At 41.9% G+C, this 26,431-nt stretch overlaps 1 protein-coding gene and 1 pseudogene across 1 annotated transcript; both read left to right on the top strand.

The window, feature by feature from the left end:
* The first annotated feature begins 3,243 nt into the window (after positions 1-3,243).
* Positions 3,244-9,647, top strand: LOC135531998 (pepsin A-like; annotated as a pseudogene).
* An 11,718-nt stretch (positions 9,648-21,365) lies between these two features.
* LOC135531999 (pepsin A-like) lies at positions 21,366-24,109 on the top strand. The gene is made up of 9 exons (XM_064959680.1): positions 21,366-21,421; positions 21,751-21,901; positions 22,223-22,340; positions 22,470-22,588; positions 22,689-22,885; positions 23,133-23,249; positions 23,398-23,539; positions 23,758-23,856; positions 23,972-24,109. Exons 1-9 carry the CDS (start codon positions 21,366-21,368, stop codon positions 24,107-24,109), a joined length of 1,137 nt encoding a protein of 378 aa, XP_064815752.1.
* Positions 24,110-26,431: the final 2,322 nt, after the last annotated feature.

A 26,431-nucleotide genomic window follows, 5' to 3' on the forward strand; every position in this document is an offset into this window, starting at 1 on the left:
ATTCCACTAAGATATGAAGCGTGTACTATACTTTAAGATACAACTTTTCCCACTGTTGTTTACCTATTTTTTTTATGCTTCTGCGTTTGAAATTCTACATATGTATGATGAGATTTTTTAACTATTTACTAGTGCTTCTGTACTAGAAATTCTGCATACGTACAGTAGCAGTCTGGACACACCTACTTATTCAAGTTTTTATTTTATTTGTACTATTTCTACATTGTAGAATAATTGTGAAGAAATAAAAACTCTGAAATTAGACATATGAAATCATGTAGTAACCAAAGAAGTGATCAACAAATAGCCTTGATGACAGCTTTGCACCCTCTTGGCTTTATCTCAACCAGCTTCACCTGGAATGCTTTTCCAACAGTATTGAAGGAGTTCCCACATATGCTGAGCACTTGTTGGCTGCTTTTCCTTCACTCTGCAGTTAAACTCATCCCAAACCATCTCAAATGGGTTGAGGTCGGGTGATTGTGGGGGCCAGGTCCTCTGATGCAGCACTCCATCACTCTCCTTCTTGGTCAAATAGCCCTTACACAGCCTAGAGGTGTGTTGGATCATTGTTCTGTTGAAAACAAATTGTTGTCCCACTAAGTACAGATGATTGTTTTCTTATTGGTGTCCTTTAGTAGTGGTTTCTTTGCAGCAATTCGACCACGAAGGCCTGATTCATGCAGTCTCCTCTGAAGAGTTGATGTTGAGAAGTGTTTGTGACTTGAACACTTTGAAGCATTTATTTGGGCTGTAACCTGAGGTGCAGTTAACTCTAATGAACATATCCTCTGCAGCAGAGGAAACTCTGGGTCTTCCATTCCTGTGCCGGTCCTCATGAGAGCCAGTTTCATCATAGCGCTTGATGGTTTTGCGATTGCACTTGAAGAAACTTCAAACGTTCTTGACATTTTCCAGATTGACTGACCTTCATGTCTTTCAGTAATGATGGACCGTCATTTCTCTTTGCTTATTTGAGCTGTTCTTGCCATAATATGGACTTGGTCTTTCACCAAATAGGGCTATCTTCTGTATACCACCCCTACCTTGTCACACTACAACTGATTGGCTGAAACGCATTAAGAAGGAAAGAAATTCCACAAATTAACTTTTTACTAGGCACACGTGTTATTTGAAATGCATTCCAGGTGACCTCATGAAGCTGGTTGAGAGAATGCCAAGAGTTGTCATCAAAATATATATTGATTTGGCAAGTCGGTTAGGACATCTACTTTGTGCATGACACAAGTAATTTTTCCAAAAAATTGTTTACAGACAGATTATTTCACTTATAATTCACTGTATCACAATTCGAGTGGGTCAGAAATTTACAGGGACTAAGTTGACTGTTCCTTTAAACAGCTTGGAAAATTCCATAAAAGGATGTCATGGCTTTAGAAGTTTCTGATAGGCTAATTGACATAATTTGAGTCAATTGGAGGTGTACCTGTGGATGTATGTACCTGAAACATTTAACCCAAGTTAAACAATTTAACCTCTAGTGACTCCCCATCCCGGGTCCGGGACTGTAATCATCGTCTGACACTAATTAGCATTACGCAACGGACATAAATATTCCTAGAAAATATTTATGAGACAAAATATTGAGACACAGCTTAGCCTTTTGTTAATCACCCTGTCATCTCAGATTTTCTAAATGTGGAAGGCTACCTGAAACGTTTGACCCAAGTTAAACAATTTAAAGGCGATGCTACCAAATACACTCAATTAGTATGTAAACTTCTGACCCACTGGGAATGTGATGAAAGAAATAAAAGCTGAAATAAATAATTATCTCTACTATTATTCTGACATTTCACATTCTTAGAATAAAGTGGTGATCCTAACTTTTACTTGGATGAAATGTTAGGAATTGTGAAAAACTGAGTTTAAATGTATTTGTATGCAAACTTCTGACTTCACCTGTACGTATTCTGGGGGTTGGGGTTGTTTACATTTTACTTCTTGTGTGTCTATTGTATAATAAAATATTTAAATAGAGGATAATTTTTTTAATCTCAAAGGACATATATATTTGTTTTGCTGATCAATGAAGACATATGACCTCTTGCCCCAGAAGTAACGTTGTGTTTTGTGTTGAATGTCCATTAAGTTTCCTATTTGTGTCACGCCCTGGTCGAAATATATTATGTTTATTCTTCATTTATTCGGTCAGGCCAGGGTGTGACATGGGTTATTGTGGTGTGTTTTTGTCTTGGGGTTTTGTGGGATGTCTAGCGTTAGTCTATGGCTGCCTGGGGCGGTTCTCAATCAGAGTCAGGTGATTATCGTTGTCTCTGAATGGGAACCATATTTAGGTAGCCATATTCTTTGTGTGTTTCATGGGTGATTGTACTCAGTGTCCTTGTTCCTGTCTCTATGTTAGTTTACACGAGTACAGGCTGTTTCGGTTTTCGTTACGTTCTTTTTGTTTTGTAGTATTTGTATTGATTTGTGTTTTACGTTTTTTTTCATTAAACATGGATCGTAATCTACACGCTGCATTTTGGTCCGACTCTCCTTCACCGCTTGAAGACCGTTACAATTTGAAACATATAGTGACATTCATCTTTAAATAATCACCAAGATATTTGTTAACATTGTGAATGTTCTGGTGAATGTGCCATGTTAGTTAATGACATAATCCCTGGCTGATAGGTATTGTGTCCTAACAGAGATACAGTAGCCTTAATAAGGATGCCTAATCCTAAAGTAAACCGTGTGAGGGAAAAGTGTGCTGATAGGAGGGTATTTGCAAGTGGGGACCTTTACTTTATATCACTGAGTCTACACAAGTCATCTCATATCCTAGAGAGAAGTCTGGCAGGTTAGCCATTAGATGATTAGAACTGGCACTTTTCAACAGTATACACACATTACTGTAATGTAGCCGTTGGAACCAACATACTGTACAGGTTATCGTCAGATTGACATTGTCTCGAGGTCGTCCATTATTTCACCATTACTTATCATGGCAGGTGGATACTCTCTTATCGTGGCGATAAAGAACGCAGAGTTAGAACTGTGGACCATCTGTATATAAGACAACACACACGTCTCAGATCACTCATCCACAGGCATCTACAGGTGAGTCTGGTTCCTCTCAAGGTCTCTACCTCGCTTGATTTGCGCTGAGCAAAAGAATTGCGATACATTACGTTTGATGGGTTGATTGACGAATTGCTTCTTTGCACAGGTAAACGAGTTCTACAGGTGACTGCTGAGGAGACCAGACATCACATCATGAAGTGGGCTATCGTTCTGTGTGCCGTGGTGGCACTCTCCGAATGCATCATCCAGTACGTTAATCATGTTATACCCCTGATATACCCCTGCTGTACTCCTGCTATACTCCTGCTGTTCTCCTGCTATTCTCCTGCTATTCTCCTGCTGTTCTCCTGCTATTCTCCTGCTGTTCTCCTGCTGTTCTCCTGCTATTCTCCTGCTGTACTCCTGATGTACTCCTGCTATACTCCTGCTATTCTCCTGCTATTCTCCTGCTATACTCCTGCTATACTCCTGCTATTCTCCTGCTATTCTCCTGCTATTCTCCTGCTATTCTACTGCTATTCTCCTGCTATTCTCCTGCTATTCTCCTGCTGTACTCCTGCTATACTCCTGCTGTACTCCTGCTATACTCCTGCTGTACTCCTGCTATACTCCTGCTATTCTCCTGCTATTCTCCTGCTGTACTCCTGCTATACTCCTGCTGTACTCCTGCTATACTCCTGCTATTCTCCTGCTGTTCTCCTGCTATACTCCTGCTATACTCCTGCTGTTCTCCTGCTGTTCTCCTGCTGTTCTCCTGCTGTTCTCCTGCTATTCTCCTGCTGTTCTCCTGCTATTCTCCTGCTATTCTCCTGCTGTTCTCCGCCTATTCTCCTGTTGTACTCCTGCTATACTCCTGCTATACTCCTGCTATACTCCTGCTGTTCTCCTGCTATTCTCCTGCTATTCTCCTGCTGTTCTCCTGCTATTCTCCTGCTATACTCCTGCTATTCTCCTGCTATTCTCCTGCTGTACTCCTGCTATTCTCCTGCTGTACTCCTGCTGTACTCCTGCTATACTCCTGCTGTACTCCTGCTATACTCCTGCTATACTCCTGCTATACTCCTGCTATACTCCTGCTATTCTCCTGCTATACTCCTGCTATACTCCTGCTATACTCCTGCTATTCTCCTGCTATACTCCTGCTATTCTCCTGCTGTACTCCTGCTATACTCCTGCTATTCTCCTGCTATACTCCTGCTGTACTCCTGCTATACTCCTGCTATACTCCTGCTATTCTCCTGCTATACTCCTGCTATTCTCCTGCTATTCTCCTGCTATACTCCTGCTGTACTCCTGCTATACTCCTGCTATACTCCTGCTATTCTCCTGCTATTCTCCTGCTATACTCCTGCTATTCTCCTGCTATACTCCTGCTGTACTCCTGCTATACTCCTGCTATACTCCTGCTATTCTCCTGCTATACTCCTGCTATACTCCTGCTATTCTCCTGCTATACTCCTGCTATTCTCCTGCTATTCTCCTGCTATACTCCTGCTGTACTCCTGCTATACTCCTGCTATACTCCTGCTATTCTCCTGCTATTCTCCTGCTATACTCCTGCTATTCTCCTGCTATACTCCTGCTGTACTCCTGCTATACTCCTGCTATACTCCTGCTATTCTCCTGCTATACTCCTGCTATACTCCTGCTATACTCCTGCTGTTCTCCTGCTATTCTCCTGCTATACTCCTGCTATACTCCTGCTATACTCCTGCTATTCTCCTGCTATACTCCTGCTATACTCCTGCTATACTCCTGCTATTCTCCTGCTATACTCCTGCTATACTCCTGCTATTCTCCTGCTGTTCTCCTGCTATTCTCCTGCTGTACTCCTGCTATACTCCTGCTATACTCCTGCTATACTCCTGCTGTTCTCCTGCTATTCTCCTGCTATTCTCCTGCTGTTCTCCTGCTATTCTCCTGCTATACTCCTGCTATTCTCCTGCTATTCTCCTGCTGTACTCCTGCTATTCTCCTGCTGTACTCCTGCTGTACTCCTGCTATACTCCTGCTGTACTCCTGCTATACTCCTGCTATACTCCTGCTATACTCCTGCTATACTCCTGCTATTCTCCTGCTATACTCCTGCTATACTCCTGCTATACTCCTGCTATTCTCCTGCTATACTCCTGCTATTCTCCTGCTGTACTCCTGCTATACTCCTGCTATACTCCTGCTGTACTCCTGCTATACTCCTGCTATACTCCTGCTATTCTCCTGCTATACTCCTGCTATTCTCCTGCTATTCTCCTGCTATACTCCTGCTGTACTCCTGCTATACTCCTGCTATACTCCTGCTATTCTCCTGCTATTCTCCTGCTGTACTCCTGCTATACTCCTGCTATACTCCTGCTATACTCCTGCTATTCTCCTGCTATACTCCTGCTGTACTCCTGCTATACTCCTGCTATACTCCTGCTATTCTCCTGCTATTCTCCTGCTGTACTCCTGCTATACTCCTGCTATACTCCTGCTATACTCCTGCTATTCTCCTGCTATACTCCTGCTATTCTCCTGCTATTCTCCTGCTATACTCCTGCTGTACTCCTGCTATACTCCTGCTATACTCCTGCTATTCTCCTGCTATTCTCCTGCTGTACTCCTGCTATACTCCTGCTATTCTCCTGCTATTCTCCTGCTATACTCCTGCTGTACTCCTGCTATACTCCTGCTATTCTCCTGCTATTCTCCTGCTATACTCCTGCTGTACTCCTGCTATACTCCTGCTATACTCCTGCTATTCTCCTGCTATTCTCCTGCTATACTCCTGCTATTCTCCTGCTATACTCCTGCTGTACTCCTGCTATACTCCTGCTATACTCCTGCTATACTCCTGCTATTCTCCTGCTATTCTCCTGCTATTCTCCTGCTATTCTCCTGCTATTCTCCTGCTGTTCTCCTGCTATTCTCCTGCTGTACTCCTGCTATACTCCTGCTATACTCCTGCTATTCTCCTGCTATTCTCCTGCTATTCTCCTGCTATTCTCCTGCTATTCTCCTGCTGTACTCCTGCTATACTCCTGCTATACTCCTGCTATACTCCTGCTATACTCCTGCTATTCTCCTGCTATACTCCTGCTATACTCCTGCTATACTCCTGCTATTCTCCTGCTATACTCCTGCTATTCTCCTGCTGTACTCCTGCTATACTCCTGCTATTCTCCTGCTATACTCCTGCTGTACTCCTGCTATACTCCTGCTATACTCCTGCTATTCTCCTGCTATTCTCCTGCTATACTCCTGCTATTCTCCTGCTATACTCCTGCTCTACTCCTGCTATACTCCTGCTATACTCCTGCTATTCTCCTGCTATACTCCTGCTGTACTCCTGCTATACTCCTGCTATACTCCTGCTATTCTCCTGCTATTCTCCTGCTATACTCCTGCTATTCTCCTGCTATACTCCTGCTGTACTCCTGCTATACTCCTGCTATACTCCTGCTATACTCCTACTATTCTCCTGCTATTCTCCTGCTATTCTCCTGCTATTCTCCTGCTATTCTCCTGCTATTCTCCTGCTATTCTCCTGCTATTCTCCTGCTATTCTCCTGCTGTTCTCCTGCTATTCTCCTGCTATTCTCCTGCTATTCTCCTGCTATTCTCCTATATTTACATTACGCAACAGATCAGAAGGCAGTGAAAAGTGTAATACCCCGAAATGAGTGAATGATTTGAATAGTCACACACAGTTGTTTAGCCTATGCTGCCATAACGTTTATTACAATGGTTTGACCAGAAGGTCTTGGACCTTTGACCAGAAACCTGCTGGACCTGAGCTGCTTGCCCAACCAGACTTTGTCCTCCTCCACAGGGTGCCGCTGATCAAGGGGAAGAGTGCCAGGGAGAGCCTGGAGGAGCAGGGTCTGTGGAATGAGTACAGAGGGAAGTTCCCTTTCAACCCCACCAGGTTTGACGACCAGAGCCTATATGTCTCCAGCGAGCAGATGACCAACGACGCTGATGTAAGCATGAGAATGGATAGCACATAGCACTTAACACGTTCCATTATGTACGGCAGCAGAGAAGGCTGAAGCACTTCTTTTGGCCTCTTCTTCCTAAATGAATTATTGATCCACCAGGAAAACTTTAGTTTGAAATGACCTACTGATGACCTATAGGTATTCTGGTGTAATTCAGCTAAATCTTAAAATATCATAGGGTTGGGAGAGGTATTTATTAATACAAATATTTAGTTAATTATTTGATCTTCTCTAGTTGGCGTACTTTGTAGGGGGAGGTATTTATTAATACAAATGATTATTTCATTATTTGATCTTCTCCAGTTGGCGTACTTTGTAGGGGGAGGTATTTATTATACAAATATTTAGTTCATTATTTGATCTTTTCTAGTTGGCGTACTTTGTAGGGGGAGGTATTTATTATACAAATACTTAGTTCATTATTTGATCTTCTCTAGTTGGCGTACTTTGTAGGGGGAGGTATTTATTAATACAAATATTTAGTTCATTATTTGATCTTCTCTAGTTGGCGTACTTTGTAGGGGGAGGTATTTATTATACAAATACTTAGTTCATTATTTGATCTTCTCTAGTTGGCGTACTTTGTAGGGGGAGGTATTTATTATACAAATACTTAGTTCATTATTTGATCTTTTCTAGTTGGCGTACTTTGTAGGGGGAGGTATTTATTATACAAATACTTAGTTCATTATTTGATCTTCTCTAGTTGGCGTACTTTGGAGTGATCTCCATTGGAACTCCACCTCAGTCCTTCACTGTCATCTTTGACACTGGATCATCCAACCTGTGGATTCCCTCCGTCTACTGCAGCAGCGCAGCTTGCGGTTTGTAACACACACACGCAAACACACACACACACACAAACACACAAACACAAACACACACACGCCCACACACAAACACACACACACACACACACACACAAACACTGCCAGGCTAATCTTGTCTCCCCTCCTTCCAGCCAACCACAACAGGTTCAACCCCGGTTTGTCCTCTACCTTCAAGAATGCTGGGAAGAGCCTGTCCATCCAATACGGTACTGGCAGTATGACTGGCTTCGAGGGCTTCGACACCGTTGTGGTAAGGAACAGAATTCAACACAACAACATGAGGACTGGAAACATTGTGTAGTTTTCAGTACTATCTCAAATATTATCCTCCTCTTCTTGGTCCTCTGTAGGTGGGTGGGATCCCTGTGAAGAACCAGATCTTTGGGCTGAGTCAATCGGAGGCTCCCTTCATGGCTCATATGAAGGCTGATGGTATCCTGGGTCTGGCTTACCCCGCCTGGCTGCCTCTCAGGCCACACCAGTCTTTGACAACATGATGACCCAGCATCTCGTCAACCAGGACATGTTCTCTGTCTACCTGACTCGGTGAGTGGTCAGAGTGGAGGTCAACCAGGGCTATTTCTGAAATGGAACCCTATTGCCTGTATAGTGCACTACTGTTGACCAGAGCTACATGGCTCCTACAAACCATCATGGCTTGGCAGACATGGAAATATGAACTGACACAACTTCTCTCTCTCTTTCTCTCTTTCTCTCTCTCTCTCTCTCTCTCTCTCTCTCTCTCTCTCTCTCTCTCTCTCTCTCCCCCCTCTCTCTCCCTCTCGCTCTCTGTTGTCGTCCATCTCCAGTAACTCTGCGGTAGGTAGCATGGTGACCTTCGGAGGCGTTGACACCAACCACTACTCCGGCCAGATCGCATGGATCCCCCTGTCCTCTCAGATGTACTGGCAGATCACCGTCGACAGGTACTATTGCAGTTACAGTACGTTTTCTAGGGTTATAAATGGTTATTAATGGGTTATATAATCCTATGTAACTGGTAGATGAAGTGGTTGAGTACTGTTCTCAAGCAGCCATCTCTTCCTGATCTGTGTATCTCTGTGTCCATTGCAGTGTGACTGTGAACGGCCAGACTGTGGCCTGTAACGGCGGCTGCCAGGCTATCGTGGACACCGGCACCTCTAATATTGTGGGACCTCAGGCCGACATCTCCAGCATGGCCCGTGCTGTGGGAGCCCACTCCGCCAACGGAGACGTAAGTCATGTAATATTGTTTTGCTGATGTGTCACAAAGAACCAGGCATAACGTTGTGTTGATGATGTGTTCCCATCACCACTACTGACATAACTCAACAAAAACCAGAAAAGAACTCACACAGTCTACCTCACAAAGCAAACGCTGTTTAATTCATCGTCTCTCTCTCCTCTCATACCTCTCTCTCCTCTCTCTATTTGTCTCTCTCTCTTTTTCAGAATGTGGTGAACTGTAACAACATCAACAACATGCCATCGATGGTCTTCCACATCCACGGACAGGCCTTCACTCTCCCAGCCTCCACCTACGTCCGCCAGGTGTGTGTGTGTGTGTTTGTGCGTGTGTGTGTGTGTCTGTGGTAGATCTTAGGGAGCCATGAAGTGATCGTAACATTGTTTTGACAATTTCTCTCTCTCTCTGCCACCCGTACAGTCCACCTACTATGGCTGCCGTACCGGTCTCCAGTCTAGTAGCTCCGACCTGTGGATTCTGGGTGACATCTTCATCCGACAGTACTATTCCATCTTCAGCAGAGCCCAGAACATGGTGGGTCTGGCCCTGGCTAGATAATCCAACACAGATCAACAATGGATCCCATAACGCCAAATGAACAACCAAATGAGGGTGTCTCTCCAGTGCAATCGTATCTATTCTTAAGCTAATTTGAGTAGTTTGTGATAGGAAGAGATACTGCTCTATGTCTAGAATTGTTATTAGTTCATTCAAAATAATAAATACATTTTGTCATGATAAAGTGGTCTGATGGACTTTTTTGGTTCATTCGTGCTATGATTATGAATAAAGCACACACTGCATGATCAACCTGGTAACATAAAAACTGTGTCTATGCATCTCTTCACTTCCTTTCCTGTAGTGCCACCATGTGGCCAATCATGTGACTACTCTATGGCCCCAAACTCTATGCCAAAACTGGCAGAGTTGGTTGGAGATTTGGACTTGCTGTGTCAAGCAAAAGTAGACAACCACATCACTGAGCCAGCCAGTCCTTTGACAATGACAAGGCACATTGGATTATGGATGTTAATACTTTCCAGGACACGGTCGTCATATATATATTTTTTTTAAATGCTGCTTTGCCCAGCTCTCTGCTAAGTACCACTCACCTGAGAGTGGTAATGATTTAAATATACACTAGATCAGTGGTTCCCCAACTCTTTATAGTCCCGTACCCCTTCAAACATTCAACCTCCAGCTGAGTACCTCCTCCAGCACCAGGGTCAGCACACTCTCAATGTTAAAAAAATTAAATACTTTTTTAGGTGGTTGATCAGCTTAATATTGCGGAAAGAATATTGGCTTCATCAATGAAATTGTCTGCATCATTTCCAATCCCCCATATATTTTTGGGGTAAATATATTCATACACGCATGCATACATATACACTTAACTATATAGTGTGGCAAACCTCTTCAAGGATAGGAGCGTTTGTCACAAACTAAGTGTTAAACTGTCACCAAATCACCCAAGAATGAGAGTTCTTTCGAATAGGACAGTACCTGTGTGTTTGTTTCTCCGTCCTGGTCCACCCAGGCCGTAGGCGAGGTCAAGGATAGCAGGGTTCGGTACACAAATCGGGTTCTCGGTAGGTCCAGGTCCAAACGCCAACAGGTAAGTCCAAAACAGTCCAGCTCATACACGTTAAATCCAGCCAATCTCTATAGTCTCTTTCTCTATTGTTCATAGACCCTTTCAGCACTCTCACCCTCTCTTCCTGGTTTTTCTTGAGCCTTTATCTGTGGGTCGGCTCCACCTTCTGAGGGTTCCCCTTGCTTCTGGGACTTGTAGTTTTGGTGGTCGGCCATTTGGTGATCTGTAGTTCTGACAGGGGTGGCCATTTTAGTGATCGGGCAGAGCCCGTTTATTAGTTCTGCTCTCACATATCTGCCATTTATCACTCGACCCCCTTCTTTGCCACAATAGACAGACATACTTTTTTAAAGAATATACCTTTATTATTATTCCCCGCAAACAATACCACCGATCCCCCAATTGAAGTAAACTAATACACACTTTGGCTTTTACCTTCAATTTATACACCTTATACACCTTTTACAGACACAGTCTATTTTACAATAGTTATTTTTTGTTTGTTTTTAGTCCTTCCTCTATTTCTGATGTCCATCCAGTTAGATTTCTATTTGTAACTGTGCTATCTGACAAAAGTTCTGAACCTGTAGACATATTACAGACCCCGTAGGTTTAACAATAATTTTGCACGCCCAATTGTTCAGCTTTTGATTTGTTAAAAAGGTTTGAAATATCCAATAAATGTCGTTCCACTTCATGATTGTGTCCCACTTGTTGTTGATTCTTCACAAAAAAATACAGTTTTATATCTTTATGTTTGAAGCCTGAAATGTGGCAAAAGGTCGCAAAGTTCAAGGGGGCCGAATACTTTCGCAAGGCACTGTATCTTGCTATTAGTCCCACCCTTCAGCTCAATTCAACCTCTCCTATCTATTTCTCAACATCATCCATTTTGGATTTCTATTTGCCATATATTTTTCAACTGTGCTGTGATGCTTTACAAACGGATTGAACCTTTCTATTCTCACAGCTTCTACAGATTGTAAATTAAAAATATATATTTTTGCTAAAATAATAATTATTTTATTGATTAATTGACTATGGCTTTTCAAATCACCCAGTATTGCTATCTGCAGCGTTAGTTCTAGGCAAATGTTGCAATTCTCAGCCATTCCTGGACCTGTGACCAAAAACGAGCTACATACAGACAAAGCAAAATAAATGATCTAATGACTCTGCCTCCTCACAGCAGAATCTGCAGAACTGGGAAGATTGTATCCCCCATATATATAACATTCTATTAGTTGCTAGAATTTTGTATTGTAATTTAAATTGAAGAATGTGAAGTTTTGCATCCGGCGTTGTTTTGCGTATCAATTCCCCTTCTACTTGCCTCTTCCATTTTTGTGGTAATGCTGCAATAATTTGTTGTAATTTTGAGCAAATCATTCACAAAAATTATATATTTTTTAATAATTTCTTAGATTTTTTATTTTTTTTAATCAATTCGTATATTTGAATTGAACCACAATATTTGTTGTAATATTTGTTCTGTCTTTTCAGGTGGATTAAACTGAAATTGCAACCAACTTTCTAAGGCTTGTTTAAATAATAAAGATATTTTGGAGATCATTTCCTTTTCAAATAACCGAAAGTGGGCATGTGTAATCTGAATAAAGGGGAAAAGGCCCTTCTTGAACATAGGATGAGACATTCGTACCAATTTACTAGAGAACAAGTTCCAAATAATATTGAATATTTTTATGTTCATATAATTTAAAAAGCAGGTCACCAGGTGTATGCAAAACCATAGCAAATAGGTAAACTGTGATATGACTAAAGAGTTAATCAGGGTGATTTTACCATAAATAGACAGGTATTTTCCTTTCCATGGTAGCAAGATCTTATCTATTTTTGCTAACTTTCTATAAACATTTATTGGAGTGAGATAATTTCTTTCTTTTGGGATTGGTATACCAAGTATGATACAATACGTAATATACTATCATAATTTGGTTTTAATCAAGAGAGAATAGCAAAAGTATTTACATCCTCTATGAGCCCGTGGATAGACTCTAATTGTGGTTTTAAAAGAAAACATGAATCATCAGCGTACAATTACACCTTAGTTTTTAAGCCACGGATTTCTAAGCCCTTAATAGTATTGTTTGATCTAATCTTAACAGCTAACATTTCGATGGCAATAATAAATAGATATGCCGATAGTGGACAACCTTGTTTTACTCCTCTAGAGAGTTTAAAACTTTCTGAGATGTAGCCATTATTTACTATTTTACACCTAGTGTTACTATACATAACCCATTTTAAATAGAATCCCCAAAATTGAAATATTCTAGGCATTTTTAAATGGACTCGATCTTTATTCGACTGGTATGCCATCCAGTTCTGGAGGTTTCCTTAAAGGCCCCAATTAATATATATGCCAATTATGTGATGATCCGACCGCATTCTGTCCCCTATCAACACTTTTGAAACTTTTGGTGCCAGAGAGAATGGCATAAGAAAGTAGTCAAGACGACTAGCTTGATAAAGCCTCCGCCATGTATATCTCACTTGGTCAGGGTATTTAAGTCTCCATATAACCAGTAATTCCGGCAGGGTAGCCTAGGGGTTAGAGCGTTGGACTCGTTGCTGGTACGTTGCAAGTTCAAAACCCTGAGTTGACAAGGTACAAATCTGCCATTCTGCCCCTGAACAGACAGTTAGCCCACTGTTCCTAGGCAGTCATTGAAAATAAGATTTTGTTCTTGCCTAGTTCAATAAAGGTTAAAAAAATCCAATATATCCATGACATTAATGATTTCCTTAAGTGCCTGAGGGTGATAGTCTGTAGTGTGATTTCCTTTCTGGGCCATAGAGGTATTTAAGACCGTATTAAAATCTCCTTCCATAATAATCCAGTGTCCAGTGTTGCTTGTAGAGTTGATCAATTATTATATATATTTTCAAAGAAGCTTGGATCATCATTATTCGGACCGTATAGGTTAATAAGCCATATCTGTTTATTGTCCAATAATATATTTAAAATAATCCATCTACCTTGACAATCTGTTTGGACAATTTGTACATTTGGATCAAAATTACTGTTAATTAAAACCATCACCCCTTTTGAATTTCTTTGTCCATGGGAGAAATATATTTCACCCCCCAGGTCTTTTTCCACAAAACTTAATCTAAAATTTCCTGTAAACAATAGATATTATATTCCTCTTTTATCCAGGTCAATACTGATCATCTTTTCTTATTACCTGCAACTGTAACTGGCTATACTTATTTCACCACTTACCATAATGAGACACAACTTTCAATTTGGTTTATCAAAATATATGTTTGTAAACGTACCATTAAAAAGTAACATGATGATTGAGTGTCTATATACTGTAGCTGTACCATGATATTTGCATTGCTACTAAGTAAACCTAAAATTGGTCCCCAACATTCCACCTGCTAAAAGCCCTCCTCATCCCGAGCTGGGCCTTCATCCCAATGCCACCTCTGACCCCCCACATTCCATAGCCCTGAACAGACTGGGATCCATCCTTCGAAAAGAGCACACAGTGCCATTTACCCAATTGAAGTAGATCAACTGCCAAATGCATTTCCATCGTCCTCACCTCGATTTGTATTATATTTAGCTGTTGACCATCCTGTATTGTCCCTGACATCTTTTACTTCTATTCGCAACAGTTGTGGGATACACACATACACCCACACACACTCAACCCTTCCCCCCCACACAACCATGAACTCACATTCTCAACAGTTGCACCATCCCAGAGCCCAACTCAAGAAAGGTCTTGATTTACAAATGCACTTACTGTTGCAGCTGCATGAGAAGGCCTGCAAGACCACGCAAAAAAAATGGGCAGAAATGGAGAGATTTTATGAACCATTGTCACGTCCTAGATGATGGAGGTCAAATGTACACCTTTTCCCTGAAACATCCAAAATACGGTCCCCGTATTGACCATATTAGCTAGCATCTTCATGCGGCAGGGAATCCTAGTGTTTAGAGTGTTGGACAAGTAACAGAAAGGTTGCAAGTTGAAATCTCCGAGCTGACAATGTACAAATCTGTCGTTCTGCCCCTGAACAGGCAGTTAACCCACTGTTCCTAGGCCGTCATTGAAAATAAGAATTTGTTCTTAACTGACTTGCCTATAAAGGTAAACAATTCTGACTTTTGATTTTGTGCCACCAGGGTCACAATAATATACCCCCTCTTTGAATGTCCGAGTGTGACCCCCTCCCCATCGGTTACTGCAGCTAGTGTTGCCAGCACTGCCACTGCCTGGGTGGGGGCACCCCACCGGAATCAACGTTGGTTCTTGCCACCATTTTAAGCCTGCCACACACACACTATACAATACATTTATTAAACATAAGAATGAGTGTGAGTTTTTTGTCACAACCCGGCTCGTGGGAAGTAACAAAGAGCTCCTATAGGACCAGGGCACAAATAATAATATAATAAACAATCATTTTGCTCTTTATTTAACCATCTTACATATACAATTGTCAATAACTCACCACAGGTTAATGAGAAGCATGTGCTTGAAAGGATGCACATAACTCTGCAATGTTGTATTGGAGAGAGTCTTGGTCTTAAATCATTTTCCACACACAGTCTCTGCCTGTATTTAGTTGTCATGCTAGTGAGGGCCGAGAATCCACTCTCAAATAGGTATGCGGTTGCAAAGGTCTTAAAAGCGCGATTTACCAAGGCAGGAAACTCTAAGCGCTGCCCAGTCCAGTAATCTGGCAGTGGCTTCTGGTTAAATTAAATTAGAATTTCACAGAACCGCTTGTTGCAATTCCGATGAGGCTTCCTTGTTCAGATATCGGTAAGTGGATTGGAAGCTGGGCATGAAAGGCATAACAAATCCAGTGGTTTTTGTCATCCGTTTCGGGAAAGTACCTGCATATTTGCGCATCCAACTCATTCAGGTGCTTCGCTATATCACATTCGACATTGTCCATAAGCTTGAGTTAATTTGCACACAAAAAATCATACAATAATGGAAAGACCTGTGTGATGTCCTTGTTAATGCAGAGAGAAAAGAGCTCCAACTTCTTCATCATAGCCTCAATTTTGTTCCGTACATTGGATATAGTTGCGGAGAGTCCCTGTAATCCTAGATTCAGATCATTCAGGTGAGAAAAAACATCACCCAGATAGGCCAGTTGTGTGAGAAACTTGTCATCATGCAAGCGGTCAGACATGTGAAAATAATGCCTACTGGAACACAAGGAAGGCAGAAGATTGAGGCTTTAGGTCGTACTGTTTCAAATAGGTAACATGACAATACCTATTTGTGTGTGTGTGTGTCCTGGGTCTTATTATGTGCAGCATGCAGTGGTGTGGGACCCTCAGTCAGACCTCATGTTCTACACCCCCAGCCCAGAACGTCTTCCCGCAGCCATGCTTTGGCGTTACGCCTCACAATCCCCCCCTCCCTCAATTCCCTCCCCTCCTCCCCTGCATGTGTGGGTCCATCCCTGTCTGACCTGCCTACCAGACCACAGCTACAGCCACAGTCACAACCTGCAAGCCAAGGTCCTAACCCTGTCTGGCGTGTGTGTGAAAACACCTAAAACAGTTCTGTTGTCTCCCATGGTGTTTCAGAGGAGGACCTGCCGAGGTCTAAAGCAGCAGACACAGGAGTGTCCAACAGTCCCTCAACATCAGACAGTAGCTGCTACTCCCCCCGGGAACACTTCTCTGTCCCACACGTAAGACCTGCCTGACCACTACACTCCAGACCTAAGCTCTAGACATACAGTATCTGGCCCTGACTATATGCTCCCAACATATTTCCTGCAATGAACATATGCTGTACCGTTTATATTTCTGGTTTTATTCTTGACATTGATCATCTAACTCTCTTCCTCTCCTCATTCTTGTAAACCCCATTACCCCTCTCACCTGCCCTCCCACCATCAATCAATCCCTCCCTCCCTTGCATTTGCAGTTCCTCCTCCGAGTCTGCCTTTCTCCAACCTCACCCACACCCATCCAGAGACACCTAACTCTCTGAGGCAACAAAGCCCACCCACAGGAGCTCTGGCCTGGGCGTGGGCACCAGGCCTTCCAGGTGTCCTGGAGCCAGCCAGTTTCCTAGACATCGAGGCAGACACTCAGGGAGCTCTCACTCGGCTGATACAGCTCATCGCCCCCCCCAGGCTTCTAGTGGAGGTGGAAGTGATCAACATGAAGGCCCTGGAGCGAAGTGTAGGGCAAACCTGGATTTCAGAGGGCCCTGAGAGAGACAGAGATTGAGAGAGTGAGAGAGAAATCTAGAGAGAGAGACTGACATAGATTCAAGTGCCTACTACTATGTGTATATAGTGTATGAACCTTGAAGATTCCACTAAGATATGAAGTGTGTACTATACTTTAAGATACAACTTTTCCCACTGTTGTTTACCTATTTTTTTATGCTTCTGCGTTTGAAATTCTACATATGTATGATGAGATTTTTTAACTATTTACTGGTGCTTCTGTACTAGAAATTCTGCATACGTACAGTAGCAGTCTGGACACACCTACTCATTCAAGTTTTTTTATTTATTTGTACTATTTCTACATTGTAGAATAATTGTGAAGAAATAAAAACTCTGAAATTAGACATATGAAATCATGTGGTAACCAAAGAAGTGTTCAACAAATAGTAGCCACCCTTTGCCTTGATGACAGCTTTACACCCTCTTGGCATTCTCTCAACCAGCTTCACCTGGAATGCTTTTCCAACAGTCTTGAAGGAATTCCAACATATGCTGAGCACTTGTTGGCTGCTTTTCCTTCTCTCTGCAGTCAAACTCATCCCAAACCATCTCAAATGGGTTGAGGTCGGGTGATTGTGGGGGCCAGGTCATCTGATGCAGCACTCCATCACTCTCCTTCTTGGTCAAATAGCCCTTACACAGCCTAGAGGTGTGTTGGATCATTGTTCTGTTGAAAACAAATTGTTGTCCCACTAAGTACAGATGATTGTCCCACACCAGATGGGATGGCGTATCGCTGGAGAATGCTGTGGTAGCCATGCTGTTTAATTGTGCCTTGAATTCTAAATAAATCACTGACAGTGTCACCAGCAAAGCACCTCCACAGAATCACACCTCCTCCTCCATGCTTCACGGTGGGAACCACACACGCAGAGATCCTCCGTTCGCCAACTCTGCGTCTCAGAAAGACACGATGGTTGGAACCAAAAATCTCAAGTTTGGACTAATCAGACCAACGGAATGATTTCCACTAGTCTAATGTCCATTGCTCGTGTTTCTAGGCCCAATCAAGCCTCTTTTTCGTATTGGTGTCCTTTAGTAGTGGTTTCTTTGCAGCAATTTGACCACAAAGGCCTGATTCATGCAGTCTCCTCTGAAGAGTTGATGTTGAGAAGTGTTTGTGACTTGAACACTTTGAAGCATTTATTTGGGCTGCAACCTGAGGTGCAGTTAACTCTAATGAACATATCCTCTGCAGCAGAGGTAACTCTGGGTCTTCCATTCCTGTGCTGGTCCTCATGATAGCCAGTTTCATCAAATCGCTTGATGGTTTTGCGATTGCACTTGAAGAAACTTCAAAAGTTCTTGACATTTTCCAGATTGACTGACCTTCATGTCTTTCAGTAATGATGGACTGTTATTTCTCTTTGCTTATTTGAGCTGTTCTTGCCATAATATGGACTTGGTCTTTTACCAAATAGGGCTATCTTCTGTATACCACCCCTACCTTGTCACACTACAACTGATTGGCTGAAACGCACTAAGAAGGAAAGAAATTCCACAAATTAACTTTTTACAAGGCACACGTGTTATTTGAAATGCATTCCAGGTGACCTCATAAAGCTAGTTGAGAGAATGCCAAGAGTTTGCAAAGCTGTCATCAAAATATATGTTGATTTGGCAAGTCGGTTAGGACATATACTTTGTGCATGACACAAGTAATTTTTCCTAAAATTGTTTACAGACAGATTATTTCACCTATAATTCACTGTATCACAATTCCAGTGGGTCAGAAATTTACAGGGACTAAGTTGACTGTTCCTTTAAATAGCTTGGAAAATTCCATAAAAGGATGTCATGGCTTTAGAAGTTTCTGATAGGCTAATTGACATAATTTGAGTCAATTGGAGGTGTACCTGTGGATGTATTTCCAGGCCTACCTTCAAACTCAGTGCCTCCTGTCTTGACATCATGGGAAAATCTAAACAAATCAGCCAAGACCTCAGAAAAAGAAATGTAGACCACAAGTCTGGTTCATCCTTGGGAGCAATTTCCAAAATGCCTGAAGGTACCATGTTCATCTGTACAAACAATAGTACGCAAGTAAACACCATGGGACCACACAGCCGTCATACCGCTCAGGAAGGAGACACATTCTACCTCCTCGAGAGGAACGTACTTTGGTGCAAAAAGTTCAAGTCAATCCCAGAACAACAGCAAAGAACCTTGTGAAGATGCTGGAGGAAACAGGTACAAACATATCTATATCCACAGTAAAACGAGTCCTATATCGACATAACCTGAAAAGGCAGCTCAGCAAGGAAGGAGCCACTGCTCCAAAACCGCCATAAAAAAGCCAGACTACAGTTGACAACTGCACATGGGGACGAAGATTGAACTTTTTGGAGAAATGTCGTCTGGTCTTATGAAACAAAAATAGAACTGTTTGGCCATAATGACCATTGTTGTGTTTGGAGGAAAAAGGGGGAGGCTTGCAAGCCAAAGAATACCATCCCAACCATGAAGCACGGGGGTGGCAGCATCATGTTGTGGGGGTGCTTTTCTGCAGGAGAGACTGGTGCACTTCACAAAATAGATGACATCATGGAGAAAAATAATTATGTGATATGTTGAAGCAACATCTCAAGACATCAGTCAGGAAGTTAAAGCCTGGTTGCAAATGGGTCTTACAAATGGACAATGACCCCAAGCATTCTTCCAAAGTTGTGGCAAAAAGGACAACAAAGTCAAGGTAATAGAATGGCCTTCACAAAGCCCTAACCTCAATCCTATGGGAAATATGTGGGAAGAACTGAAAAAGCTTTTGCAAGCAAGGAGGCCAACAAACCTGACTCAGTTACTCTGTCAGGAGGAATGGGCCAAAATTCACCCAACTTATTGTGGGAAGCTTGTGGAAGGCTACCTGAAACGTTTGACCCAAGTTAAACAATTTAAAGGCGATGCTACCAAATACACTCAATTAGTATGTAAACTTCTGATCCACTGGGAATGTGATGAAAGAAATAAAGCTGAAATAAATAATTATCTCTACTATTATTCTGACATTTCACATTCTTAGAATAAAGTGGTGATCCTAACTTTTACTTGGATGAAATGTCAGGAATTGTGAAAAACTGAGTTTAAATGTATTTGTATGCAAACTTCTGACTTCACCTGTACGTATTCTGGGGGTTGGGGTTGTTTACATTTTACTTCTTGTGTATCTATTGTATAATAAAATATTTAAATAGAGGATTATTTTTTAATCTCAAAGGACATATATATTTGTTTTGCTGATCAATGAAGACATATGACCTCTTACCCCAGAAGTAACGTTGTGTTTTGTGTTGAATGTCCATTAAGTTTTCTATTTGTGTCACGCCCTGGTCGAAATATATTATGTTTATTCTTCATTTATTCGGTCAGGCCAGGGTGTGACATGGGTTATTGTGGTGTGTTTTTGTCTTGGGGTTTTGTGGGATGTCTAGCGTTAGTCTATGGCTTCCTGGGGCGGTTCTCAATCAGAGTCAGGTGATTATCGTTGTCTCTGAATGGGAACCATATTTAGGCAGCCATATTCTTTGTGTGTTTCATGGGTGATTGTCCTCAGTGTCCTTGTTCCTGTCTCTATGTTAGTTTACACGAGTACAGGCTGTTTCGGTTTTCGTTACGTTCTTTTTGTTTTGTATTATTTGTATTGATTCGTGTTTTACGTTTTTTTTCATTAAACATGGATCGTAATCTACACGCTGCATTTTGGTCCGACTCTCCTTCGCCGCATGAAGAAAGTTACAATTTGAAACATATAGTGACATTCATCTTTAAATAATCACCAAGATATTTGTTAACATTGTGAATGTTCTAGTAAATGTGCCATGTTAGTTAATGACATAATCCCTGGCTGATAGGTATTGTGTCCTAACAGAGATACAGTAGCCTTAATAAGGATGCCTAATCCTAAAGTAAACCGTGTGAGGGAAAAGTGTGCTGATAGGAGGGTATTTGCAAGTGGGGACCTTTACTTTATATCACTGAGTCTACACAAGTCATCTCATATCCTAGAGAGAAGTCTGGCAGGTTAGCCATTACATGATTAGAACTGGCACATTTCAACAGTATACACACATTACTGTAATGTAGCTGTTGGAACCAACATACTGTACAGGTTATCGTCAGATTGACATTGTCTCGAGGTCGTCCATTATTTCACCATTACTTATCATGGCAGGTGGATACTCTCTTATCGTGGCGATAAAGAACGCAGAGTTAGAACTGTGGACCATCTGTATATAAGACAACACACACGTCTCAGATCACTCATCCACAGGCATCTACAGGTGAGTCTGGTTCCACTCAAGGTCTCTACCTCGCTTGATTTACGCTGAGCAAAAGAATTGCGATACATTGCGTTTGATGGGTTGATTTACGAATTGCTTCTTTGCACAGGTGAACGAGTTCGACAGGTGATCGCTGAGGAGACCAGACATCACATCATGAAGTGGGCTATCGTTCTGTGTGCCGTGGTGGCACTCTCTGAATGCATCATCCAGTACGTTAATCATGTTATACCCCTGTTATACTCCTGCTGTTCTCCTGCTATACTTCTGCTATTCTCCTGCTGTACTCCTGCTATTCTCCTGCTATTCTCCTGCTATACTCCTGCTATTCTCCCATATTTACATTACGCAACAGATCAGATGGCAGTGAAAAGTGTAATACCCCGAAATGAGTGAATGATTTGAATAGTCACACACAGTTGTTTAGCCTATGCTGCCATAACGTTTATTACAATGGTTTGACCAGAAGGTCTTGGACCTTTGACCAGAAACCTGCTGGACCTGAGCTGCTTGCCCAACCAGACTTTGTCCTCCTCCACAGGGTGCCGCTGATCAAGGGGAAGAGTGCCAGGGAGAGCCTGGAGGAGCAGGGTCTGTGGAATGAGTACAGAGGGAAGTTCCCTTTCAACCCCACCAGGTTTGACGACCAGAGCCTATATGTCTCCAGCGAGCAGATGACCAACGACGCTGATGTAAGCATGAGAATGTATAGCACTTAACACCTTCCACTATGTAAGGCAGCAGAGAAGGCTGAAGCACGTCTTTTGGCTTCTTCTTCCTAAATGAATTATTGATCCACCAGGAAAACTTTAGTTTGAAATCAACAATACGATTACTGATGACCTATAGGTATTCTGGTGTAATTCAGCTAATTCTTATAATATCATAGGGTAGGGGGAGGTATTTATTAATACAAATATTTAGTTCATTATTTGATCTTCTCTAGTCGGCGTACTTTGTAGGGGGAGGTATTTATTATACAAATATTTAGTTCATTATTTGATCTTCTCTAGTTGGCGTACTTTGGAGTGATCTCCATTGGAACTCCACCTCAGTCCTTCACTGTCATCTTTGACACTGGATCATCCAACCTGTGGATTCCCTCCGTCTACTGCAGCAGCGCAGCTTGCGGTTTGTAACACACACACACAAACACACACACACACACAAACACACAAACACAAATGCCCAAACACACACACGCACAAACACACACACACACAAACACTGCCAGGCTAATCGTGTCTCCCCTCCTTCCAGCCAACCACAACAGGTTCAACCCCGGTTTGTCCTCTACCTTCAAGAATGCTGGGAAGAGCCTGTCCATCCAATACGGTACTGGCAGTATGACTGGCTTCGAGGGCTTCGACACCGTTGTGGTAAGGAACAGAATTCAACACAACAACATGAGGACTGGAAACATTGTGTAGTTTTCAGTACTATCTCAAATATTATCCTCCTCTTCTTGGTCCTCTGTAGGTGGGTGGGATCCCTGTGAAGAACCAGATCTTTGGGCTGAGTCAATCGGAGGCTCCCTTCATGGCTCATATGAAGGCTGATGGTATCCTGGGTCTGGCTTACCCCCGCCTGGCTGCCTCTCAGGCCACACCAGTCTTTGACAACATGATGACCCAGCATCTCGTCAACCAGGACATGTTCTCTGTCTACCTGACTCGGTGAGTGGTCAGAGTGGAGGTCAACCAGGGCTATTTCTGTAATGGAACCCTATTGCCTGTATAGTGCACTACTGTTGACCAGAGCTACATTGCTCCTACAAACCATCATGGCTTGGCAGACATGGAAATATGAACTGACACAACTTCTCTCTCTCTTTCTCTCTTTCTCTCTCTCTCTCTCTCTCTCTCTCTCTCTCTCTCTCCCCCCTCTCTCTCCCTCTCGCTCTCTGTTGTCGTCCATCTCCAGTAACTCTGCGGTAGGTAGCATGGTGACCTTCGGAGGCGTTGACACCAACCACTACTCCGGCCAGATCGCATGGATCCCCCTGTCCTCTCAGATGTACTGGCAGATCACCGTCGACAGGTACTATTGCAGTTACAGTACGTTTTATAGGGTTATAAATGGTTATTAATGGGTTATATAATCCTATGTAACTGGTAGATGAAGTGGTTGAGTACTGTTCTCAAGCAGCCATCTCTTCCTGATCTGTGTATCTCTGTGTCCATTGCAGTGTGACTGTGAACGGCCAGATTGTGGCCTGTAACGGCGGCTGCCAGGCTATCGTGGACACCGGCACCTCTAATATTGTGGGACCTCAGGCCGACATCTCCAGCATGGCCCGTGCTGTGGGAGCCCACTCCGCCAACGGAGACGTAAGTCATGTAATATTGTTTTGCTGATGTGTCACAAAGAACCAGGCATAACGTTGTGTTGATGATGTGTTCCCATCACCACTACTGACATAACTCAACAAAAACCAGAAAAGAACTCACACAGTCTACCTCACAAAGCAAACGCTGTTTAATTCATCGTCTCTCTCTCCTCTCACACCTCTCTCTCCTCTCTCTATTTGTCTCTCTCTCTTTTTCAGAATGTGGTGAACTGTAACAACATCAACAACATGCCATCGATGGTCTTCCACATCCACGGACAGGCCTTCACTCTCCCAGCCTCCACCTACGTCCGCCAGGTGTGTGTGTGTGTGTGTTTGTGCGTGTGTGTGTGTCTGTGGTAGATCTTAGGGAGCCATGAAGTGATCGTAACATTGTTTTGACAAGTTCTCTCTCTCTCTGCCACCTGTACAGTCCACCTACTATGGCTGCCGTACCGGTCTCCAGTCTAGTAGCTCCGACCTGTGGATTCTGGGTGACATCTTCATCCGACAGTACTATTCCATCTTCAGCAGAGCCCAGAACATGGTGGGTCTGGCCCTGGCTAGATAATCCAACACAGATAAACAATGGATCCCATAACGCCATATGAACAACCAAATGAGGGTGTCTCTCCAGTGCAATCATATCTATTCTAAATCTAATTTGGGTAGGTTGTGATAGGAAGTGATACTGCTCTATGTCTAGAATTGTTATTAGTTCATTCAAAATAATAAAAATGTAGGTTTTGTCATGATAAAGTGGTCTGATGCTATTTTTTGGTTAATTCGTGCTATGATTATGAATAAAGCACGCACTGCATAATCATTCTGGAAATATAAAAACTGTCTATGCATCTATTCACTTCCTTTCCTGTAGTGCCACCATGTGGCCAATCATGTGACTAATCTATGGCCCCATACTCTGTGCCAAAACTGGCAGAGTTGGTTGGAGATTTGGACTTGCTGTGTCAAGCACAAGTAGGCAACCACTTCACTGAGCCAGCCAGTCCTTTGACAATGACAAGGCACATTGGATTATGGATGTTAATATTCTCAAGGACACGGTCGTCATATTTTTTTTTTTAAATGCCGCTTTGCCCAGCTCTCTGCTAAGTACCACTCTCCTGAGAGTGGAAATGATTTAAATATACACTAGATCAGTGGTTCCCCAACTCTTTATAGTCCCGTACCCCTTCAAACATTCAACCTCCAGCTGAGTACCTCCTCCAGCACCATGGTCAGCACACTCTCAATGTTTAAAAAATTAAATACTTTTTTAGGTGGTTGATCAGCTTAATATTGCGGACAGAATATTGGCTCCATCAATGTAATTGTCATTTCCAATCCCCCATATATTTTTGGGGTAAATATATATATCCATACACGCATGCATACATATACACATGTATAAATACACATACCTATATAGACATACATACTTTTTTAAAGAATATACCTTTATTATTATTCCCCGCAAACAATACCACCGATCCCCCAATTGAAGTAAACTAATACACACTTCAGCTTTTACCTTCAATTTATACACCTTGTACACCTTTTACAGACACAGTCTATTTTACAATAGTTATGTTTTGTTTGTTTTTAGTCCTTCCTCTATTTCTGATGTCCATCCAGTTATATTTCTATTTGTAACTGTGCTATTTGACAAAAGTTCTGAACCTGTAGACATTTTACAGACCCCGTAGGTTTAACATGTTTTATCTTGCTATTAGTCCCACCCTTCAGCTCCATTCATCCTCTCCCATCTGTCTCTCAACATCATCCCTTTTGGATTTCTATTTGCCATATATTTTTCAACTGTGCTGTGATGCTTCACAAATGGATCGAACCGTTCTATTCTCATAGCTTCTACAGATTGTAAATTTAAAATATATATTTTTTCTAAAATAATTATTATATTATTGATTAATTGACTATGGCTTTTCAAATCACCCAGTATTGCTATCTGCAGTGTTAGTTCTAGGCAAATGTTGCAATTCTTCAGCCTCTCCTGGACCTGTGACCAAAAACGAGCTACATATGGACAATCCCAAAATAAATGATCTAATGACTCTGCCTCCTCACAGCAGAATCTGCAGAACTGGGAAGATTGTATCCCCCATATATATAACATTCTATTAGTTGCAAGAATTTGGTATTGTAATTTAAATTGAAGAATGTGAAGTTTTGCATCCGGCATTGTTTTGCGTATCAATTCATAAACCATGTGCCATGGAATGGGTACATGGAAAATCTCTTCCCAACTATTTTGCAAATTATATGGCACAGCTGTCAGCTTTTGGTCCTTAAATTAAATTGGTAAATGTTTTTATGTATCACACTTTTCTTTAACCATTTATGTTCTTTAATACAGGGCCGACATACAAGTTCATTACTTTTTCCCCTTCCACTTGCCTCTTCCATTTTTGTGGTAATGCTGCAATAATTTGTTGTAATTTTGAGCAAACATTTCCATATGTCTGTGTTAGCTGCAAGTGTGAGATAACTCCACCAGTCCTATTTATGATATCATTCACAAAAATTATAGATTTTCAAATAATTTCTTTGAAAAATACAGTTAAAAAAAAATCAATTAGTATATTTGAATTTAACCACAATATTTGTTGTATTATTTCTTCTTATTATTATTATTTCTTTCTTTTCAGGTGGATTAAACTGAAATTGCAACCAACTTTCTAAGGCTTGTTTAAACAATAAAGATATTTTGGAGATAATTTCCTTTTCAAATAACCGAAAGTGGGCCGGTGTAATCTGAATAAAGGGAAAAAGGCCCTTCTTGAACATAGGATGAGACATTCGTACCAATTTACTAGAGAACAAGTTCCAAATAAAATTGAATATTTTTATGTTTATATAATTTAAAAAGCAGGTC

This window comes from Oncorhynchus masou, unplaced genomic scaffold (assembly GCF_036934945.1).
Source record: "Oncorhynchus masou masou isolate Uvic2021 unplaced genomic scaffold, UVic_Omas_1.1 unplaced_scaffold_1701, whole genome shotgun sequence".
NCBI lineage: Eukaryota > Metazoa > Chordata > Actinopteri > Salmoniformes > Salmonidae > Oncorhynchus > Oncorhynchus masou.

Bases quoted from the DNA above. Each gene is read 5' to 3' on its own strand.
- LOC135531999 (XM_064959680.1), top strand. From the start codon at position 21,366: ATGAAGTGGGCTATCGTTCTGTGTGCCGTGGTGGCACTCTCTGAATGC. The intron at 23,250-23,397 runs GTACTATTGCAG...TGTCCATTGCAG, and splicing joins TGGCAGATCACCGTCGACAG to TGTGACTGTGAACGGCCAGA. The intron at 23,857-23,971 runs GTGTGTGTGTGT...CCACCTGTACAG, and splicing joins CCTCCACCTACGTCCGCCAG to TCCACCTACTATGGCTGCCG.